General features: G+C 43.3%; 2 protein-coding genes across 3 annotated transcripts in view; one reads left to right on the forward strand and one right to left on the reverse strand.

Moving 5' to 3' along the window:
• Positions 1 to 946, reverse strand: part of LOC134042395 (protein eva-1 homolog C-like) — a 203,324-nt gene extending 202,378 nt beyond the window's left edge. Inside the window, exon 1 of the mRNA XM_062489655.1 lies at positions 847 to 946. Within this exon, the coding sequence (XP_062345639.1) occupies positions 847 to 946 (100 nt within the window). The remainder of the gene's footprint in view (positions 1 to 846) is intronic.
• Positions 947 to 14,441: 13,495 nt separating this feature from the next.
• MRPL19 (mitochondrial ribosomal protein L19) lies at positions 14,442 to 19,268 on the forward strand. Of its 2 annotated transcripts, XM_062488434.1 has the most exons (6): positions 14,442 to 14,524; positions 14,755 to 14,866; positions 16,489 to 16,607; positions 17,137 to 17,271; positions 18,013 to 18,194; positions 18,940 to 19,268. In XM_062488434.1, the coding sequence occupies exons 1-6, from the start codon at positions 14,467 to 14,469 to the stop codon at positions 19,153 to 19,155; spliced, it is 822 nt and encodes a 273-aa protein (XP_062344418.1). In that variant the 5' UTR covers positions 14,442 to 14,466; the 3' UTR covers positions 19,156 to 19,268. The 2 variants fall into 2 exon arrangements, with proteins under 2 accessions (XP_062344418.1, XP_062344417.1); XM_062488433.1 differs by lacking the exon at positions 14,442 to 14,524 and having other exon boundaries at positions 14,654 to 14,866.
• Positions 19,269 to 19,297: the final 29 nt, after the last annotated feature.

Here is a 19,297-nt window from a genome sequence, read left to right on the forward strand (position 1 = left end):
AGTTCTTCACACTAAGACCCAAAATTAGAACCAATATCCCTCACTGGGCACTCCCAAATGACAGATCAGCCCTGCTGAAGTTGCAAAATGAAATCTGTTATGTTTTCTCAGATCCACATGCACATCCAGAAAGAGCAGAAGCAGACACACAATTTTAAAGCAACTAATGCAGATACAGAGTTATAAAACTTACATGAGATGCCAGACTTTCAAAATGCTGGGTACTCACCTGCTGCATACGTCTCAAAAGAAGTGCTATCAACATTTTTAGTTTCAGAAAATATTAATAAATGAGACATTTTCATGCAGCTGAAAAAAGCGCAGGCTCAGAATATAATTTGTTCTGTGCATGCACCTTCTTTATCTCAGCTCAGGCGGCTTTTGCAACAATCAGGAGCTGAATGTTAGAAGGGAATCTGGTCCACTAAAAAATAATTTAGGCTTGCTGTGCTAGCTTTAATTTATGCCCTAAACCTTCCCGGTCTCCTAATCCACCTCTTTTCACTCCTAAGAGAAACACAGCCCAAAACCTGCTAAAAACTTACACAAGTTAATACCATTCCTGCTACAAACTTACACAAATTAACACTATCTTTTTCTTGTTCCCAAAGTTAGTTGAACTAACTCTTTTGAAATAGTTTTGCTAACTACTGAGAAAGGCTTTTAAGAAATTCAAAACCCTCTTATGGAAGACACACTTCAGCTTATTTTAAAAATATTAAAATTCCTCCCCACATAACTACCCCAGATACACTCACATCCCCTTTCCCTGAGCTGCTCCTGAGCACTGGAATAGAGAGCCCCCATGCACGAGCAGCACACGAAAGGATTGCCGCTTCTCCCTACCTGAGAAGTCTGCAGAAGTCCTGGCAAAGTTGCTGAAAGCTGTCAAGCACATGAGTCGTAGGAGGAAGGTGGAGGTGGGAAACACATCTGGGCAGCACATCCTTAGGTGTCCTCACGGGTTGTTTTCTTCCAGAGGAAAGGAAAGCAGTTTCTGCCCCTGCCCAGCACTCCTCATCGCCCGGAGAACAGCCTTAGTCCCATGGCTTGGAAGGCTCGCAGCCAGCGGCGGGGAAGGAAAAGCACTCGGCGCACACACACACACACACACACACACACACACACACAGACACACACACATACACACACACATCCCTGGGACTGAATGAATTCCGGCTGACGAATGAGACAGACCTACCTGAGCCTTGGCGGCGCTCCCAGGGTCCTAAAAGCCACCTCTTCGCCCGAATTTGCTGCAGATTGTTGGAGCACAGTTGTCCAGCTGTGGCACTACGAGCTGCTGGGGGACATTCATGGAAAGGGGGGCACCGGGGGTTGGAGGAGCTCAGCTATTGTTGGATAAGATATGCAGGGCTCTGGTCTCTCTGTGCAGACAGACAGACGGATGAGCAGAGTTTTCAGAGGAGGGAGCCCAAAACAAAGCACCTGAATTCACATGGATTTCTGGTATGACGGGTATTTGTATCTGCTGCTGAAACCAATGTGAGCAGCAGTGTCCTGCCAAACTGGTGACAGGAAAATTCTGTGTCCCCTGCTGAGAGTGATCCTACAGTGGAGGAGACTTAGCACAGGCCCAAGGATCAAACCCTCCTGGATTTCATTTCAGGACTGGTATCAGCCAAGTGTCCAAAACCCTCCTATCTTTTGACAGCAGAAAGCCATGCCAGGCTCCCTCTAGCCCACTGGACCCCTCTATCTTCCATCAAACTCAACAGAGGGTTTTCCAGCAGAACCAGACCTGTGGTTTTCATAGAATCATGGAATGGTTAGGTTTGGAAGTGACTTCATAGATCATCTAACTCCAGCCTCCCTGCCACAGGCAGGGACACCTTCCACTAGACCGTGCTGCTCCAAGCCCCATCCAACATGGCCTTGAGACTCAGAAGTCCTGGCTCCTTCCACAGCAATTACTTTAACCTCCAACTAGTATGGCCCTAGATGCTCACTGAGCACAGCTCACCCTACAGAGTTAAAGGAAGTCTCCAGCTCACCTGGAAGCACATCAGGTATTTGATCCTGCCTGATTTTAATCCATATCCTGGCAGCATCAAGCCAGTCATGTTAATTTGAAAGAGCTGAGAACTGGGGATACAGATAGATGGGTGGGATCTGTTGACCCTGGGTACAGGAAGGAGATCCTGGTCTTTGGTCACCAACCTTAGCTGCAGCTTAGACGTATGTTTGCATGCAAATAATGGGCATATCCCACATATCCAAGCTAGGGCAGAAGCTGAATGTTGGTGCAGACAGAGGAGGGTGTATTTCACAGGCAAAGCCAACACCACACATTTAGCAGCCTGTTTATCCATATGTTTAAACCTAAGGACCTGCACTGTGTGGGGCTGCCAAGGGGAGATGAGGCCAAGCTCATACACAGCTGCTGAACAAAGCTGCAGCTCCCATCCAGCAAAAATAACCTCAGTGGAAACATCCAAGGAAAACCACAAGTGGTTTTCACTTCTCTGTCCTGTTCATCCACATGGAATTTAGTGAAACTCTCCAAAAGCATTGATTTTAGAGCTAAAAACAAGTGTAAGAAAATTCAGTGCAAAGGGCTCTGGGGATTTTTCCAGAGCTGAGCGAACTTGTAAAGTGTTTCTTATTCTGAAATTTCTAACAATGTTTCAGCTGTTCTCAGATGAATATCAGACTGGCTGCCTGATTATATGTGAAAGACATTTTCAAGAGTACTGCCATGAATACCAGAGTAATTTTTTTCCACCAGAAGTCTGTCCTAGAATGGTCTCTGTACTAGAACCAGACCCCAAGAGGAGCTGTAAATCCCATGCCCTGTTTGTCTTCTGCCCATAAGGCCACTTGCACAGGTTCCAAACAGCCACACAGATGAGAGCAGTGTGGTAAATCTGGAGGTTGAGCTCAAATCCTGTCCATGACCACAAGAATCAGAGGCTGTTCTGGCCTGATCTGCACCTACGCACCGCCTTCCCACAACACCTCTTGACACACTGAGGGTCTCCAGTGAAGCTGCAGATGAGTCTCCTCAAGGACAATGGTGACTCTGGGCTGCCCTGGCAGCACAGACACAGCCTGAGGTCCAACAGGCTGGTCTGTACAATCCAGCCCCAGTTCCTTCTTTCTGCAGACAATTCTGCCCCCTCACTTTTTGTGCAGAGGGCTGCTTAAGCAAGATAAAAAAATCCAGGACCTTCTGCAGGCTGCCTTGCTCTTTATTTCACCTGATACCTTAATCCCACCTGCTAAACCTCTCTGACCCATATTTTTCCAGGGTTGACCTAAGTTTTAAATAGAAAATACCAGGAGATTTGACTCCTGGCATCTATGTATAATTCTTGTCTCACCTAGTTCTGCTGTCCTTGCCAAGAGGAAGATTCACCACTGCTGTTTTACGGGTATGAGATAACCATACCCATTACCAGATTATCGGTCAAAGCTCCTTATCAGCAGGACAAAGAAACAATGGGACCCCTAGAAATTTAACAGCCTCTGGAAAAGGGAAGCCTATTTGTTGAAAAGAGCCCACCCTGTTAGCAGGTGTTGATTTTACTGATTAAAGGGTAATTAGGTTTGGCTTACTCAGTATACGGAGAAGAGAAAAAAAAATGGTGACAAAGGGTTTAAGGCTAAACATGGGCAGTGTGCTTGAGCAGCCCTTTAGGTTATTGTGAATAAAGTCAAACCAAAGGGGAGGAAGTTTACATCAGTGTCCTGTCCTCTGAGGGCTTTGTTTTTAAGTCTGTACAGATGCCTTCCAAACGGAAAGAAGAAAGCAAGTCTTGCCAAAAAGAAAAACAAAAAAAAAAAAATAAAGAAAAATTGGTCTTTGAGAAACCAACAATTCAATTAAAGCCCATCTCCATAATGCCCTTATTCCCTGGGGCATGTGTGAACATCAGCTGGGTTTGGAAGGCAAAGAGGCCACCTGTCCCAGCACAGCACAGACAAAGGATGTCTCTCATGGACACTCTCATGGGGGAAATGTGAATCAAGGCAGCACCAAAATGGAACTTTACTTTTAGGAGTAACAGTCCTTGAAAATGATCCAGGACTTCAAATACATCTCGGGGATAGGTAGTAACATATAATGATACACATTCTCTTGGATCCCTTGTCCCCAAAGCCACCCAGAAGTGGGAATAGGCCAGTAGTGATGCAGTCCAGAACTACATGTTAGTTTGGAGGAATGATATTTGCTCTCTTTCTCTCCACAGACTAACTGTGGAGAAGTCTCACTAAGTCTAAAATGCTTAACAACTGTACCTCAGTCCTCTTCTTTGACTAACGCACTTAAGTGAATTTTTCTCTCTTCCCATGCTCTTCTCTTGCAGACCCTCTCCTTCTCCTGCTGCACATAAAACTGTAATATCTAAAACATGCATGCAAATTCCCAAAGAACAGTTCAGTACAACTGCAACTGGGGAAACTGAGGCAATGAGAAAGGAAGCAATTTGTCATTCAGTTTTGTGACCCCCAACATTACCCAATTCATAAATGGTAATCAGGAATGGACGCAGCTAGGATGATTCCCAGTTTAATGCTGTTTGTACTGATCTTGCTTCCTTCCAGTGCTGATTTTTGGTAACGTTTTCCTATTTTTTACTGACCCAGCACCATTAACCTCTTCCTTGCTGATTAAACCATCAACAGCCAAAGGTTGGTCAGTAGAAGAGCTGGATCAGGAATAGCTCTTAGCTAGAGAACCAGATGTAGGATTGAAGCCCTGTTTGTTTACACAGTCACAAGCAGATTTATTATAAATGTTCTAAACCTAGCAATATTACTCACTTCTTACTGTTTTTTTCCATAAGGTCTCAAAGCACTCTCCAAAAGGCCCTGTTGCATTTTGACAACTTCCCACATGGACAAAGAACAGTCATATATTTGAGGTTACTACTTTTTCAGTGTCAGCTAGGGGAAATTGACAGAGATAAGAAAATATTGAGTACTTTTTAAGTCCAGCCAGAGCTCTTTCCACTTGGCCACATTCCTTCTTAATGAATATAAATTAACAACAAAGTATATGTGCATTTATACCTACAGAAATATATGTAAGCTGGGTGGTCAGAGCTTCAATATAAAATAGCAACGTTTCCCAGCAGAGTACAGCTCTTTGTTTTCTTTTTTTCTTAATCTTTCCCCTAAGAGTGTCTTATGGAAACAGATGGTGTTACTCATTGAAGTAAGTACTGTTTGCTTTCATCAATTTGAAGGCAGAAGACTTCAAATAATGCAGCTTTGCAATAAAACACCAAGTATCTCACAAGCAAAATCCTCCTCTCTCTTCATATTCAATGCTAAACAACAGCTGTGCAGAATATTCAAACTGAAAAACCTTTGAAGTTTTCACATTTTGTGTCACTCAATCACTTCAGTTTACAAAACGAACATAAAACCTGGAGGACTTTGCTCCATACTGGGACAGGTTTCAAGTGGGGCTAGTGCTTCAACCAAATATTGTGTAGAGCAAAACCCCTGCAATGCACTTATCCCACGGAAACATTGGGAAACATGGAACAAAGTGGTGCAAAATCCTCCAATGCATAAAAATGTCCAAAGTAAAATATTTGGAGACTTCAAGGTGATCCACAGTAAAGCCGAAAACTTGCCCCTCATGTCTCACCAAGTAACTGGTGTTGAAACATCTCTCAGTTGGCATTCTCTTTATTATAATGATTCCATGTTTTGTGTTAGAGGATACTGGGCAATCTGGTGAATTTTATAGCATTGGCATATCCAGTTGTGCATAGGATGTTCTTGAGTTAATCCCTGTATTAGAGGTACAGGAATTTGGAGTCAACTTGATCTTTGTACTACACTGCAAGTCACATAAGGTTTAAAGATACAAGTTCACTGAGACCTTCAGGACCTGCACTGCCCTCTGATATCTGTAAAGTGAAACTGTTCTCCACTTGACCTGATTCATAAGTTCTCTTCTAACAGTTTTTCTGGATAGATTTCTCCACTAATTGGATGATGGTAGGTACTGGCTCTTCCACCACTATCTTTCCATTAGTATATTCTCTTGCTCTCTGGGAGTGTTTCTTAGATGAGAGGCTGAATTTGACACCTGCAGATACCTATCTCTGACCTTGCTGGTCTTGGCTTTGAAGAGCAGAGACATCACAGCTGGTTCAATGTGAGCAGCAGTACGTTTTTTTCTATTATCTCACCTATGATAATCAAGGGAGAATAGTCTCAATCCTGCTGTTATGTAGGCATGAGTCACTTCAGGTTACAGACCCCTTCTCATCTGGACCTCCACTAGGTTCTTCCCTTTTATTTTTCCTGTTTTACTACCAACTCTCAAAAATAATTTGCATCATCCTCAATTTCCACCACCAGAATTGTTGCTCAGATTAACTTATCTAGAAGTTCTCTGCCTGTCCTGTGGGAGTAACATGCTATGATGTTATTTTATAAAAAAACAGCTATCATCTCAACATTGATCCTTAAAATGGCACCATGGGCATTTATCCCAAACCTTTGTGCTCCACTCTGAGGGTATGCAAAGGCAGTAGCATGTAGGACAACAACAGAGTCTTCTGTCCCCCATGGGCATGCATCCTCTACATACAGCCCATCCTTACAGAAACTACTGTAATAATTTACACTGGAAAAGCCATTTTTGCTACCAGAGACCTTTCCCACAAAAAGGACTGTTTCCAGGCATTGTAATGAAGCCTTTTCATAAAATCCACCTCTATACTAAACAGGCTGAACCACATAAGGGTCTGAACACAGTCACTGTCACTCACATTTTGGACTAGTCCTTGGTTCACTTTTGATCGAGGCCACCTGTCATCCATTCTCAGCATGGCTTGGGAATTGGCAGTAACTTTGGCCATTCCAAATAGGCAGGAAGGAATCATGGTTTGGAGTTTGATAGCATGACCACAACCAGATGATCTGTTCTAAGAGACCCAACAGTGTTTCAGGAGTAATATCCTTGGTGAAGATACAGGGTCATGGGCTGAGAACTGAAAAAAAATAACCCCAGAGCAGCCTGTTTGCCAGTGCTACAGCACCTTCCCCTTCTGCAAGCCTGATTAGAGCTGCCCAGGAATGACAGTGCATCCTGCAGTCTCCAGACTCCAGCACAGCTACAGCCCAGGTTGCTACATGTTTGTGCTCCCACCTATTTACAGTGATCAGTAGGACAGACCATTCCTTCAGGAGCATTCACCATAGACTGTTCTCAAGTGTGATCTGGAGAAGTCAGTGAAAAACCTTATTGGCTTCCCTGGTTCCAACACAACTCTGACAGATCAGCTTTTGCTTCAGCTTTATCATTGCCTCAGAGCAGAGGGTATTTCCCTTGGTTTTGTACAGACAGCAAATTACACAAAAAACCTCTGACTCACAGATCACAAACTGGTAAAAAGATCAAAGGGAATCAGAGGAAATACTTTTCTGCTGAATGGGGAAAATTAATCCCAAGTGTAATTTCACTGGCATCAGTGCAAATTCAACAAAAGACTGCATCTACTATTCTCAAGAAGAACAGGTTTGTATTCTCCTTTCACATGTACTTAAACATATATTTTCCTTTCCTCTTTTAAATCTTTTCCATTTGAGAGCGCTGTTTCAAGACTAACATGTGTTTTCACGTGCATTTTGGTACTCAGGCCAATAATATCACCAGGTATTTTTTTTTCACAGTGGTCCCAAGAGACTATCCAGTGACAAAGTCCAGGTATGCTGGGCAGTGCAGAGAGCACTGGACTATGTAATCTAAAACAGCCCACGGAATTTACAAGGGCACTGAAGTCCAAGACAGTAAAATCTAGCACTCTGCAGCCACAACTCTATCATTAGGGAACTCCAGTTAACTTGCTTCTAGGGCAACAGATGCTTCCCACTGCAGATAGCTCATACTGAAATTTGGCTGCAGCATTGTTTTTGGGCACCTGGTTTACATATTACTGATACCTAATGTGGTAATGCTACTCACCAGACCAGCTACAAAAGATGCAGAGGAAGGAAGGAAACTTTACAGGTTTTTACAGTTTTTTTACAGGAGATTTGCAAATGTTGGAGTTCACCAGGTGGGCATTGCCTGGACTGATAGCAGTGTTATGTGCAGAGATGTGTGTGCATGGGCATAGCTTAGTGGTTGCATGCATCCAGAGACTACATAAAATAAGTAGAAAAAATGGCTTTTCTAACACAAGTAACTTGCCTCAGAAACACCTCAGCAGAGGCAAAAAAAGAGACTAGAGCCCACTTAGATTCCAAAACCTTTTCAGTTTTTGCTGAACTATCCCCTTGTGAAGGCTGACAAGCCAGCATCATCCTCCCAGCCTTTCCCTGCCCAACACTCTGGTGCTGCACTCTGCCCTGTCTTGCACTCATCCCCTGGGTGCTGTTTCATGCACAGCCCTTCCCTGGTTGTTCTCAATCTCAGGTATTGTTGTCCATGGAGAATCTCTTATATTTATTATTACAGTGTTAGTAATTTCTTGCTTCACTTGCTAACTCCATCTTGGACATGCATAACTAACCAAATTCCCTTCTCCTTTCCCACAGTGAAAGGTAAAACAATTTCTTTTTCAGTTCACTGAATCTATCCCAGCACACCAGCTCGTCTCCACCTAATGCTCCTTCTGTAAAATGCACCTTCTGACAGTAGAGGAAAAGTAACTTTGTCCATTAAAAGGAGTCTGATTTGAGGCAGTATAGTTTTCACCCAAAGAAGATTGCCACAAATGGTGCTGTGAATAGCTAGGAGAGCTGAAAGCTTCTCCAGCTGTTTTAGAAAGCCAGTGTCCAGAGCTGCTGCTGCTTCTGTGGTAGAAGAGGCAGAGAGTCAAAGCTTGTAAAGCCCAGTTCTCAGGTGAAAGCCCTGCTGTGAGTCCAGAGGGAAGCAAAGTGAGACCTGAGACATAAGGCAAAGCAGCAGTTTCTCTCTCCCACCTATTTTCACATAATAGTACTGCACACAGCTGAGCCAGTGCAGTGGAAAATAATGTTATGATTTCTAAAGGGCTTTTGCAAAACAAAGGATGCAAGAGACATTTTCTCTTCAGAATAATGTCACACCATAATGAAGAGCAGAAGTTGATTTGTTTTGTTAAAAATAATGAGAAGCCATGATTTTGAGCAATTTGATCATAAATTTACTTGCTTTTCCTCCTGCATATGGAGGTTGAGATGGTAGATAAAATTTAGTATGACAAACCACCAACTTTAATGCTTTAATCAAGAAAAACAAATGGTCCCCCTTGAAATCTCCTGCCCACCTAGAGAGAGTAATGGGGTTATAAATGGAGAAAGAACAAATATTGACTCTATGAAATGTAAAGGTACCAGGGAGTTCACCCATCAGTCTTTAGATTACACTTGCCTATCAAGATGAATGGGATTTCTTTTATAATCCATTTCAGTTGGGGGATTTTTTAGCATCTCAGGAAACAGCAGGGGCACATCAATGGTCTCTTTAGGTTCTCAAGGTGTTCCAGACTGTTTCTGAAGGACAAGACCTCCAGTTTCTGGAGTGAGGTAGATGCTCCCAATCCAAGATACATCTTTCAGTTTGAGATAAGTACTGAAGGAGTTGCCTGGACTAGTCAATGAGTTAATTGTTTAATGGTGTTTCTGGGGCAGCTTCCTGTAAAATGGCTCCATAACTCAGCCTCCATCACTCAGACTATAGAAACTCAGAGGCAAGGACACCCCTTGGTATCAGGACCCATACAGGACTCAGGAAGACCTAAGAATTTACTGCCTAAAGGAAAGACTTCTGGCAAAATTTACTGAACTTAATCTTACTTTGTCACATACTCTTCATAACTCTACAAATTCATAACATCTCACTCTTTTAACTCTAAAGCAATTATATACTTGTCTTCTTAACAGATTTTCTGATTAATTTCAATAAATTTCATATTAGATACAATTCCTCTTTAAAATTTCTTAATAAATCAGAAAATTTGGAGAATCAAGTGTTTTATAAATGCTGACATCAGCCAGTGTTGCTGTCCCTTCCATAACCTGTAAGGGTGCCACGTATCCCAGAAGAAAATGAATTCTGAGTGGGAACATAATCAAGAGCAAAAGACCCAAGAAAAACTACAAAACCATACAGATCAAATTCTCAATGATCTAAAAATATCACAGATTCCAAGAGGAATTTAAAGACACTTTTGACTCTGAACACAGAGCCAATATCTACCGAGGCACAGGCAAAGCTACCAACAGACCAGTTCACATTTCATATATCCCCTGCACCCTAACAGAAATCATTGGCACATGTTTTTTTTTTCTTTGCCCATACAGGTTATACACTAACAATTTACCCTCCAGGGCTGGAATACAACAAAGGGAAAATGAAATGGAAGAGCATAGGTGTGCATGAACACGGCAGTGATGTGCTGCAGAAGCCATGGCCACTGCCAGAGGCCCTCTGGAAGCCTCAGGCTCAGAGGAGATGATGTGCCCACTTCCCCAGCCCTGTACAGAGGGGAGAACATGCACTGGCCTGGCAGGGTTAACTGCATGTGGCTCCAGCAGGATGCACACTCCAAAACAACCGAAGCCCGGGGCTGTTTTGACAGAACCAGCAGAAGATTTTCCAGTCCATCGCTTTCCTGAGCTCAGTGCTGGGATGCTGTGTCTGAAGAACAGCTCTCCATCTCCTCTTTGCTTGCTCTACAGTAAGGCAAAAAATGTAATTGTGCAAGCTTGACGGCCACCTTAATGAGCAGCTCCTCTATCCAGAAGGGCCTGGCACCTGAGGTCATTTTAAGCAATATTTTGGGATTTCTCTGATTATTTTCAGCTAGGTCAACTCACCTTAAGTTAACCAACAACTCATATCTCAATAAAAGGAAGCTTCCATAAAGACTGGAACTGCCATCAGATTGTTTAAAGGTTCTAATAAACTCCACTGTACTCAACCTTTCCAGAGTAGTTTATAGAGCTGCTTTGACATTTGGAATAAACAGGACACAGAGGAATACAGGCATAGACTTTTGTCTCTGCTGACACAGGTTTGCAAGAGAGACTGAAGGATTCAGATACCTCTGGACAATCTGAAAGGAGCTGTGTCTGCTCCACCAGCCACTGCTAGGGCTATAGAACCTATGAATAGCTTAACAGGTGTTCTGAAAAGGGCACAGTTTAGCTAGAAGGTGAGGTGGAGAGACCGTCCATGAGCCAGTTCAATTTCTTTGGTAATCTGGGGACATCCAGCTGCCTCTTCTCTACCCCTAATGGACAACAAACCAGATCTCCAGAGCAGCTTAGCCCCTCACAGATAACTCTTTTTGTTTAGAGACACAGCAGGTGTTACCACTTTTTGCTGTGTTTCCTATAAAAAGATATCCATGTTCCCTTGGGCAACATGAAAATTCACTCCCTTCTTCACACTCTCTGACAGGCCACAGACAGCCGTGCTGGGGCTGCTGCAATGTGACTTCAGGTGTTCAGAAGAAATCTCTGAGATTTCAGACTGCAATGCAGACTGTTTTGGAAGGTGATACTGACAGCTCTGATCCTGGTAGTGCTGGGTCTGAAACACTGCATTCCTGGGGACATGAGCAGGTTAAATCCAGGTAAGCTCAGGCCAGTAAAATCTGTTGGGCACCTCCACACAAGAAATGTGTCCTCTTCCCTCACCTTCCAAATGCAGCATATGGTCAGAGAAGGTCTGTTCTTCAGGCTTTGTTACAACAAAGCTGAGTTGAAGCACAGAAATCAAAAATGAATGGCTCAGAGTGACAAAGAATGCAGGGAGCAAAACACAAGGTCTCGTTCCTCCATAAACATTGGCCTTTTTTTGTCTAATGAGCAGGACCATCGTTCAGTGAAATCTTTAGCGAGGAACTGCAAAGAGGGATCAGTTGTACTGCTGACCTGGGAGAGAACCTGTTGACTTTACTAATACATCTGTAAGGACACATCAAGGGAGGAAGACACTGAAATGCTGATGTCAAAAGAGATTTGAGTTTGAAATAGGCTGGAGGGGGAAGTTTGTCCAGATGGATAAGTGAGGGTGTTTGGGGTGACTGTGATCACTGCTGAACTGCCACATTCAGTTTTGAAACAAATACCTTAGGAAGAGTGTTGAAGTAAGGGAAGAGACTTCAAACATGAAGAATGGCATTCAATGGAAGATCTTGGGCACATCCTACTTCCACAGATGAGAAAGGAGCAGACTAAGCACTATTTTCTACCTGTCCTGCTTTTCTTCCCAAAGAAACTCAGATGTGAGTAGCAAGGAACCATAAGTGAGCTTCCCTAGGATTGGACAGGACGGACCAGAAATATGTTCAACTCAGTCAGAATTAATTCAGAGAAGTACCGAAGTCTGTTTAATCACAGAATAAGCTGAATTTGAAGGGACCCTCAAGGATCATCAAGTCTACCATGTGCCTGAAAGTACTGTCCAAACACTTCTTGAACTCTGTCAGGCTTGGTGCTGTGACCACTTCCCTGGGGAGCCTGTCCCAGTGCCCAGCCACCCTCCAGATGAAGAAATAAATTTTTTTTCTAACATCCAACCTAAACCTTCCCTGACACAACTTCAGGCCATTCCCTCAGGTCTTGTCGCTGGTCACCACAGAGAAGAGATCATTCTCTGCCTCTCCTCTCTCCTCACCAGGAAGTTGTAACTGCAATGAGGTCTCCCCTCAGTCTCCTCTTCTCCAGGCTCCACAATCCAAGTGCCCTCAGCCACTCCTCACATGGCTTCCCCCAAGGCCCTTCACCATCTTCATTGCCCTCCTTTGTTATATCACCTGAGAACAGTGACGCCTTTCATTTATGAACCTCACACTATTCCAGTGATTGTAAAGTGATCCATATTTAGATTTTGTTATATAGGCAAGAAGAGTAGGGAAGCAGCCCTTCCCCTGCTCTCTCTGATGTGACAGAATGAAGAAACTCAAAGTGAGTGTCTTGCCCCTATATTTCAAACTCAAGAAAGCTGCTCCTGAAAAAAGAGATCCAACAACACATGGTCCAGTGTCTTGATGCCTCAACAACCCACAAAGGAATTGGGAAATACAGAGGGGCAAGTTTCTGGGCCCTGTAGGGCACCTCAAGGGAAGTGAGGTTCTCTTAGGAAGCCCTGAGCTCAGGGCAGTTCCAGACCATCAAAATGGTTTTGTTAGCCTGCAATCCACAGTGGTCAGTCAGGGAGCTAAAAGTGGCTCCCTGACACTGAAACATCCAATTCTCTTCTTTAAAGACAGTTGTGAGCTACAAATCTGCAGTTTTCCAAGTCATAGCCCATAGCTTACAGCTATTTTATTATCTCCTTGATCACCATTAAGTTATTGGAATTATCCCCACATGATAATTCTTCACCCCCTGAAAAAATATTATCCTACCTTTTTAATAGTGTTTACATAAGGGATAAGAACATAAAAAAAGATTAAACTTGAGAAGGAGTGGTGTGCTCAGTGCTGCTGGAGATATTTTTTTTTTTTGTATTTTAAGGGTCAGAGTGCCCTCTTCTGTCCCATCTCTATCCTGCTTATTAACTCGCTGTTAATCAGCAGGTCACAGAAAAACTGTGACTAGTCTTCTACACACTTTATCGTCTTCTAAAGCACAGTAAAGAAACCAAGCACCAGATCACAAAGTAGGAAATTACTCTTGTTAATGTGAGGGCTTGGGCAGTCATCTGCAACCAATAAAAGGAGTTGGGGGAACATCACAGCCACATGATGGATCTAATTAGTTCATGGGGTCAGGGATACTTTGAGTGAATCTCTGTGAACTTTAAACAGAGGGATGTTATTTATAGACTTGCATTTAAAATTCACCTTCCTGCTGCCTCTGTAGGCATTAATTGAATCCAGACTGATGGCCAAGGAAACCTGACTGCCACGAACATCTTAAAAGTACCTAAAAAGCACTTTTGCATATAATACTTTCTAAACTAATCTTGGTGAAAAGCACTGGCACTGCAGGATATCTGAATTATGGACAGAGATAACAATGGCCTCGAAAAAAAAATTTTTAGTTGAGTGGTTTTATCATGAAGACACGCAGAAAGTGTGTTTCTGGAACACGTACCGCCACTTCCATGTGGCAAAGGCAGGAATCCTGAGCTGCGGTGGATCCCTGGGATGTCCAAGGAATTCCTGCGAGCTGTGCTCCCGCTGATCCCGGGGATGCACTGCCAGCTCCAGCCCAGTGACAGCGCCTGCCCCCTCCTCCTGCCACCCCCCAAACCTGAGGGTGGAGGCGAAAGGGGCCGCTTTCTTTCCCTTCATCCTAAAATCACAGAGCGGTTTAGGGTTGGGAGGGTCTTTAACGTCCTCCCACTACACCAGCCGCATCCAAGCCGGCCTTGAACACTTCTAGGGATGAGAAGCCATTGAGCAATTTCCCCCACGACACCCAACCGAACCTTGCTCCGGTTTAGCACCGCCCCGTGAGGCGGCGCCATCTCCGCGCTCGGTCCCTCCGCGCTTTGTCCCTCCACGCTCGCCGTAGGGCCGCGCCGCAGCCGCCATGGCGGCCGCCTGTGGGAGGCTGGTGCCGAGGGGCGCTGCCATCGCCCTGCCCCGCCGTGAGCACCGCCCGGGCTCTCGCCCTCACCCCCCGGCACCCCCGAGCCTCACCCCTGCCCGGCGCCCTCCTCCTGCCCTCCCCGGCCCACAGAGCGGGGGGGGGGGGAGGGAGGAGACTCCTGCCCTCCCTGGCCTGGCGGGCGGGTTGTGATGCCATGTCCTGCTTTGGTGGCGGCGGTTCAACTTGAAATCACGGGTGTTTTAAAAGTTGGTTTTTTTTATTTTACAGGGTGTTTTTCTTTATCGGGGTATCGAGTGAGCAGCGATGGAAAGCCACCGAAATTCCAGCCGCCTCCGAAGCCCGTCATTATTGACAGGAAGACGCAGAAGGAGGAGAGGAGGTGAGGGGGTCCCACTGCTCACCTGAGCTTGTAGAGCCTCACCTGGGCTGTGCTCAGGCTGGTGAGCATTTGCTTGAAGAGTCGAGGCATTATTACCCAAAAAAACCTCACCCAACACAGTTTGTAAAATCTAGCAAAGACCATTTGTGTTGAAATATGTTCAAAACACTCTAAAATGCAGTTTCTGGAGTTTCTGAGAGCAACAAAACATGGGGGGGAAAAGTAGAGCAGTAAATACTTTTAAATATTTTGTCTTAACATGGGAGATGATGGCTGTTAAATGTATCTCTTTACTTAAAGGCATCTCTTCAGCGTGCCAGGGGTGACAGGGACACAGGTCCTGTGTCTGCCTTGGACTTCAAGGCTAGTTGTGAGAGTGTGCATCACTGTTTGGGACATGGACCTGATAGCTCTGGTAGCCTTCATGAGATAGCCTTCACTCTGGATATTTTTGATGTCACCTCAACCCATTCCATGGCATCACAGAATGGTTTGGGTTGGAAGGGACCTAAAGATCTTGTTCCAACCCCCCCTCCCACTAGACAAGGTTGCTCCAAGTCCTATCCAGCCTGATTGTGAACACTTCCAGGATTAGGGCATCCACAGCCTCTCTGAGTTGTAAACCAAATTTGCACTGCTTTAAGTTACCCAGTGGTTCAAACTGCAGTGCTGTGTTTGGAAGAAGAGTGGTGGTACTGTATTGTTCATCTGCCCCCTCCAAAAAACCTCACTTTGAAGATCATGAGTAGGTTTGGTGTTGTTTGCTGCCTGTGGGCACCAGCACCAGCTAGAACCTCTGCTGCCCCCATAGCTCCCATAAGGTTTGTAGGGCAGATTTGCATTTGTCCTCCTCTCTGTTGGGCACTTCCTTCCTGGCCAGACCCAGGACTTTTAAGATACATCTGTACAATTGAATTGAGTTCACCTTCATCCATCTGCTCTGAGGCCAGGTGGTCTTGCCATCTAAACCAGAGTGAACACATCCAAATATCTGTTGGAAATGGTTCTCAGCTCAAGCCAGTCCATGTCAGGAAGTGTGTACTCAACTCAGCAGTCAAATAACTGAGGTCCAGGCCATGGGGAAATTCTTTTATTTTTTTTTGGTAGAAGAAAATAGTTTTACCAGTCCATTTAAGCTTCTATAACACGAAAGGACATGTATGTGGTATGTCCTGTAGAATCAATTTGTGAAAACTGTAACAGAGTCTTCCATATCTGTTGTTATAAAGACAACAAATAGTAAGCGTTCTGTCATGGGGATTATACTTAAACCATGAAATAACCTGTTTCTAAGCTGTGACAGCACTAACTGAACTGTCCTCTTTCAGTCAGCTGCTCTGAAAACAGCATGCATTACTGGTTTGGAAAAAAAAAACTGTTTAAAAGAACAACAACAAAAAAAAAGCCACATAAAAACCCAAAACCAACATCAAAACCCCACAAAAATTCCTTTTAGATAACAAAAAACAATAATTAAATAAAATTGGTGACTTTATAGACTGCAGTTCATATCTCTGAAAAGGCAACAGCTGGTAATTCTTAGGCCAAATATTTGGAATTGTCTTGTATTTTTATGCAAGTGCTTTTGTTTCATACTTCTAAAAGTTTGGCTTTTCTTACAGGTTCCTGAGCCCTGAATTTATACCTCCCAGAGGGAGAACAGATCCTCTTAAATACTATATAGAAAGGAAGGATATGATACAGAGAAGAAAAGTGTTCAACATCCCAGAATTCTATGTTGGTCAGTGTCAGCACTAAAACTTTCATAATTCTGTCAGTATTTTACATTGTGTGGGGTGTTAGAAAGTGTGGTCATATGTAGAATAGCATAAAACAAAGTCTCAGGTGTGTTAGATCAACTAGGATGTGCTTCTGTAGGTAATACTTTGTATTTTCATCTCATATTTACATCCTGGTTCATTAAAAGAGTAATCCTGTGTTTCTTATGTGGGTTTTTTTTCAATCCTGGCACTTAAGCATATGGTTTACCAGTACAGCTAAAGAAAAAAAATCTGCTAGATTAATTATATTCAATTTGCATAAGGAAGAGCAAAAAAATGATGAAGAAAGTTTCAGTTAACCTTCAGTACCACTTCAACATGTATCAATTCTGGTCACAGGAGCAGTATTTTCTGTTTCTGGCAGTTTTGATGGGAAACAAAAATATTTTCATAATGCACCTGAATAGATGCACTTTGGCTGACTCTTCCCACATTTTGGTATATATTAACTGGGACAGGCTGTTTATTTAAACCCATTTTTTTTGGCAGGCAGTGTACTCGCTGTGACGACTGCAGATCCCAACGCCAGTGACAAATCCAAGCGGTTTGTTGGGATCTGCATTCAGAGGGGAGGGAAAGGACTCGGCGCTACCTTTGTCCTTCGGAATGTCATAGAAGACCAAGGTGGGGGTTCAGCTGTGGTAATTATGCTGCAAGTGCTTAACAAAAAATGTGTTATGCTGTAGGAATTTAGTCTGTGGGGAGGAAAAGAGCAGACTGAAGTTGGAAGTATGAGTCTGCCTGTTAGAGTGCTGTGCAAGTTTGAAGTTGTGTACATAGAAATGTTGATGTGCTCTGTACTTGAAGGCATGGAACTGTACTGTAATTTTCAGACATTCTGTGATGGTTGTGCTTATGTCTGAGCCTGGGCTGGCTGCTGCTATGTAAGTATCAGCCCAATTTGAGCACTGTGTTTTCATGAACAGGGATGTAGGTGTGAACTGTTTTAACAAGCAACAGATTAGAAGAGTTTTATCACAGGTTCATATTCTGGATTATGACAAAAAATCAGGGGCAGTGCAAATAGTGGAGTTCTGAGGGCAAGTATGAAAGGAGTTGATGTCTCTTCATACACACTACACCTACACTGAGATGCATAATTTACAGCCACTGTAACCAAAACAAAAGTTTAAAACCCAAACTCATTTTCCTTGAATTTGTGCCATTCAAGTCTCTTAAGCCATGCTGTATCAAAGATCTAATTCACAAAGAAAAGTGTGCACAGTGCACACAGCACTGTAGTGCTCTGAACACTAAAAAGCAGTTTGCAGAATGATACAGGAATGTGTAACTGAAGCAGTACTGCTTGAGTGTTAGTGTTTCTCCTGAATTTGGTTCATTAAACCAGGCTTTCTGTCTCTTAAGGGGTTGAAATCTGTTATGAACTGTACAGTCCTCGAATCCAGGCAATCGAGGTGCTGAAGCTGGAGAAGAGGCTGGATGAGAACCTGATGTACCTGCGAGATGCCCTCCCTGAGTACAGCACTTTCGATGTCAATATGAAACCTGTGCCTCGTATGGACCACGACGAAATTCCTGTGAACAAGGTAGGAGCCAGGTGTTTCAGTGGGAAAGCACAAGATTATTTACAGCTTCCATTTATGACTGTTACTCTGGCAGGCTGTAGCAGCTCTTTGCTACATCAGTTGCCACAGTGACAAAAGTAGGTAAAATCAAGTAAGTCTTTGTGTCATTTCTGTAATGAAAGAATGGTAAGAATGCAAACACCTATCTTCCTCTCGAGTTAATTTTGAAGACACACACAGAGGAGCAGCCTCCACATTCCTCTGTAGAACTGTGCAGAAGGAAAAGCTTTTCTTACAGGAATGTTATTATTAATGTGGTTACTGATTCAGCAGTGGTTGGTGTCAGGATACAAGGTAAGAAAGTTGGAAGTCACCTAAAATCTGCATCTCAGGAAGAAAACATTAGACCCTGCCAGAGTGTTGTATAGAAACTCTATAGGATAATTCCTCCATTTCCCTCTCATGCTATTTCTCTTTTTTCTTAGTAAGGAGCAAGACTATAGAAAATGAGTTAGCTTCAATTTACGTTTCAATTAAGGACTCTGTGATAAATCAAGACAGTGTTAATTAAAAAGTTTTACAAGATACTATGATAACAGTCATAATGTAGTAGTTAGTAAAGACACTGACAGATTGGTCAGTATTCTCTTACATCCCTCCTGCTAGAGCAGCAGTTGTCACCTTTTGCTAAGATTACAATCGAAAATCTAATTCTCATAGCTTTTTATTGTTTTGTGTTTTTTTAATTTTTAATCTTTCACTCTAGCTGCAGGTACGAATGAAACCTAAACCATGGTCAAAACGGTGGGAAAGACCCAAATACAATATAAAAGGAATAAAGTTTGAGCTACCAGAACATAAAATGAAAGCAGCACAGAAGTGGAGCCAGCCGTGGCTGGAGTTTGACATGCTGAGAGAATATGATACTTCAAAAATAGAGGCAAAGATTCGGAAAGAACTGAGTGAAGAACTTGAAAAATAATAATGTTTCTTGCAGTCTAGAATTCCTGAGAAAATTCATATTTTCAGTTTACTGTATGGATGATCAACTGTCAAGTTTTGTATATACATGAGCAAAGCAAACAATAAAGTTAACCTTTCCAGATTTCACTGTGAACAGATTT

This window comes from Cinclus cinclus, chromosome 3 (genome assembly GCF_963662255.1).
Source record: "Cinclus cinclus chromosome 3, bCinCin1.1, whole genome shotgun sequence".
In the NCBI taxonomy this organism is placed as follows: Eukaryota; Metazoa; Chordata; class Aves; order Passeriformes; family Cinclidae; genus Cinclus; species Cinclus cinclus.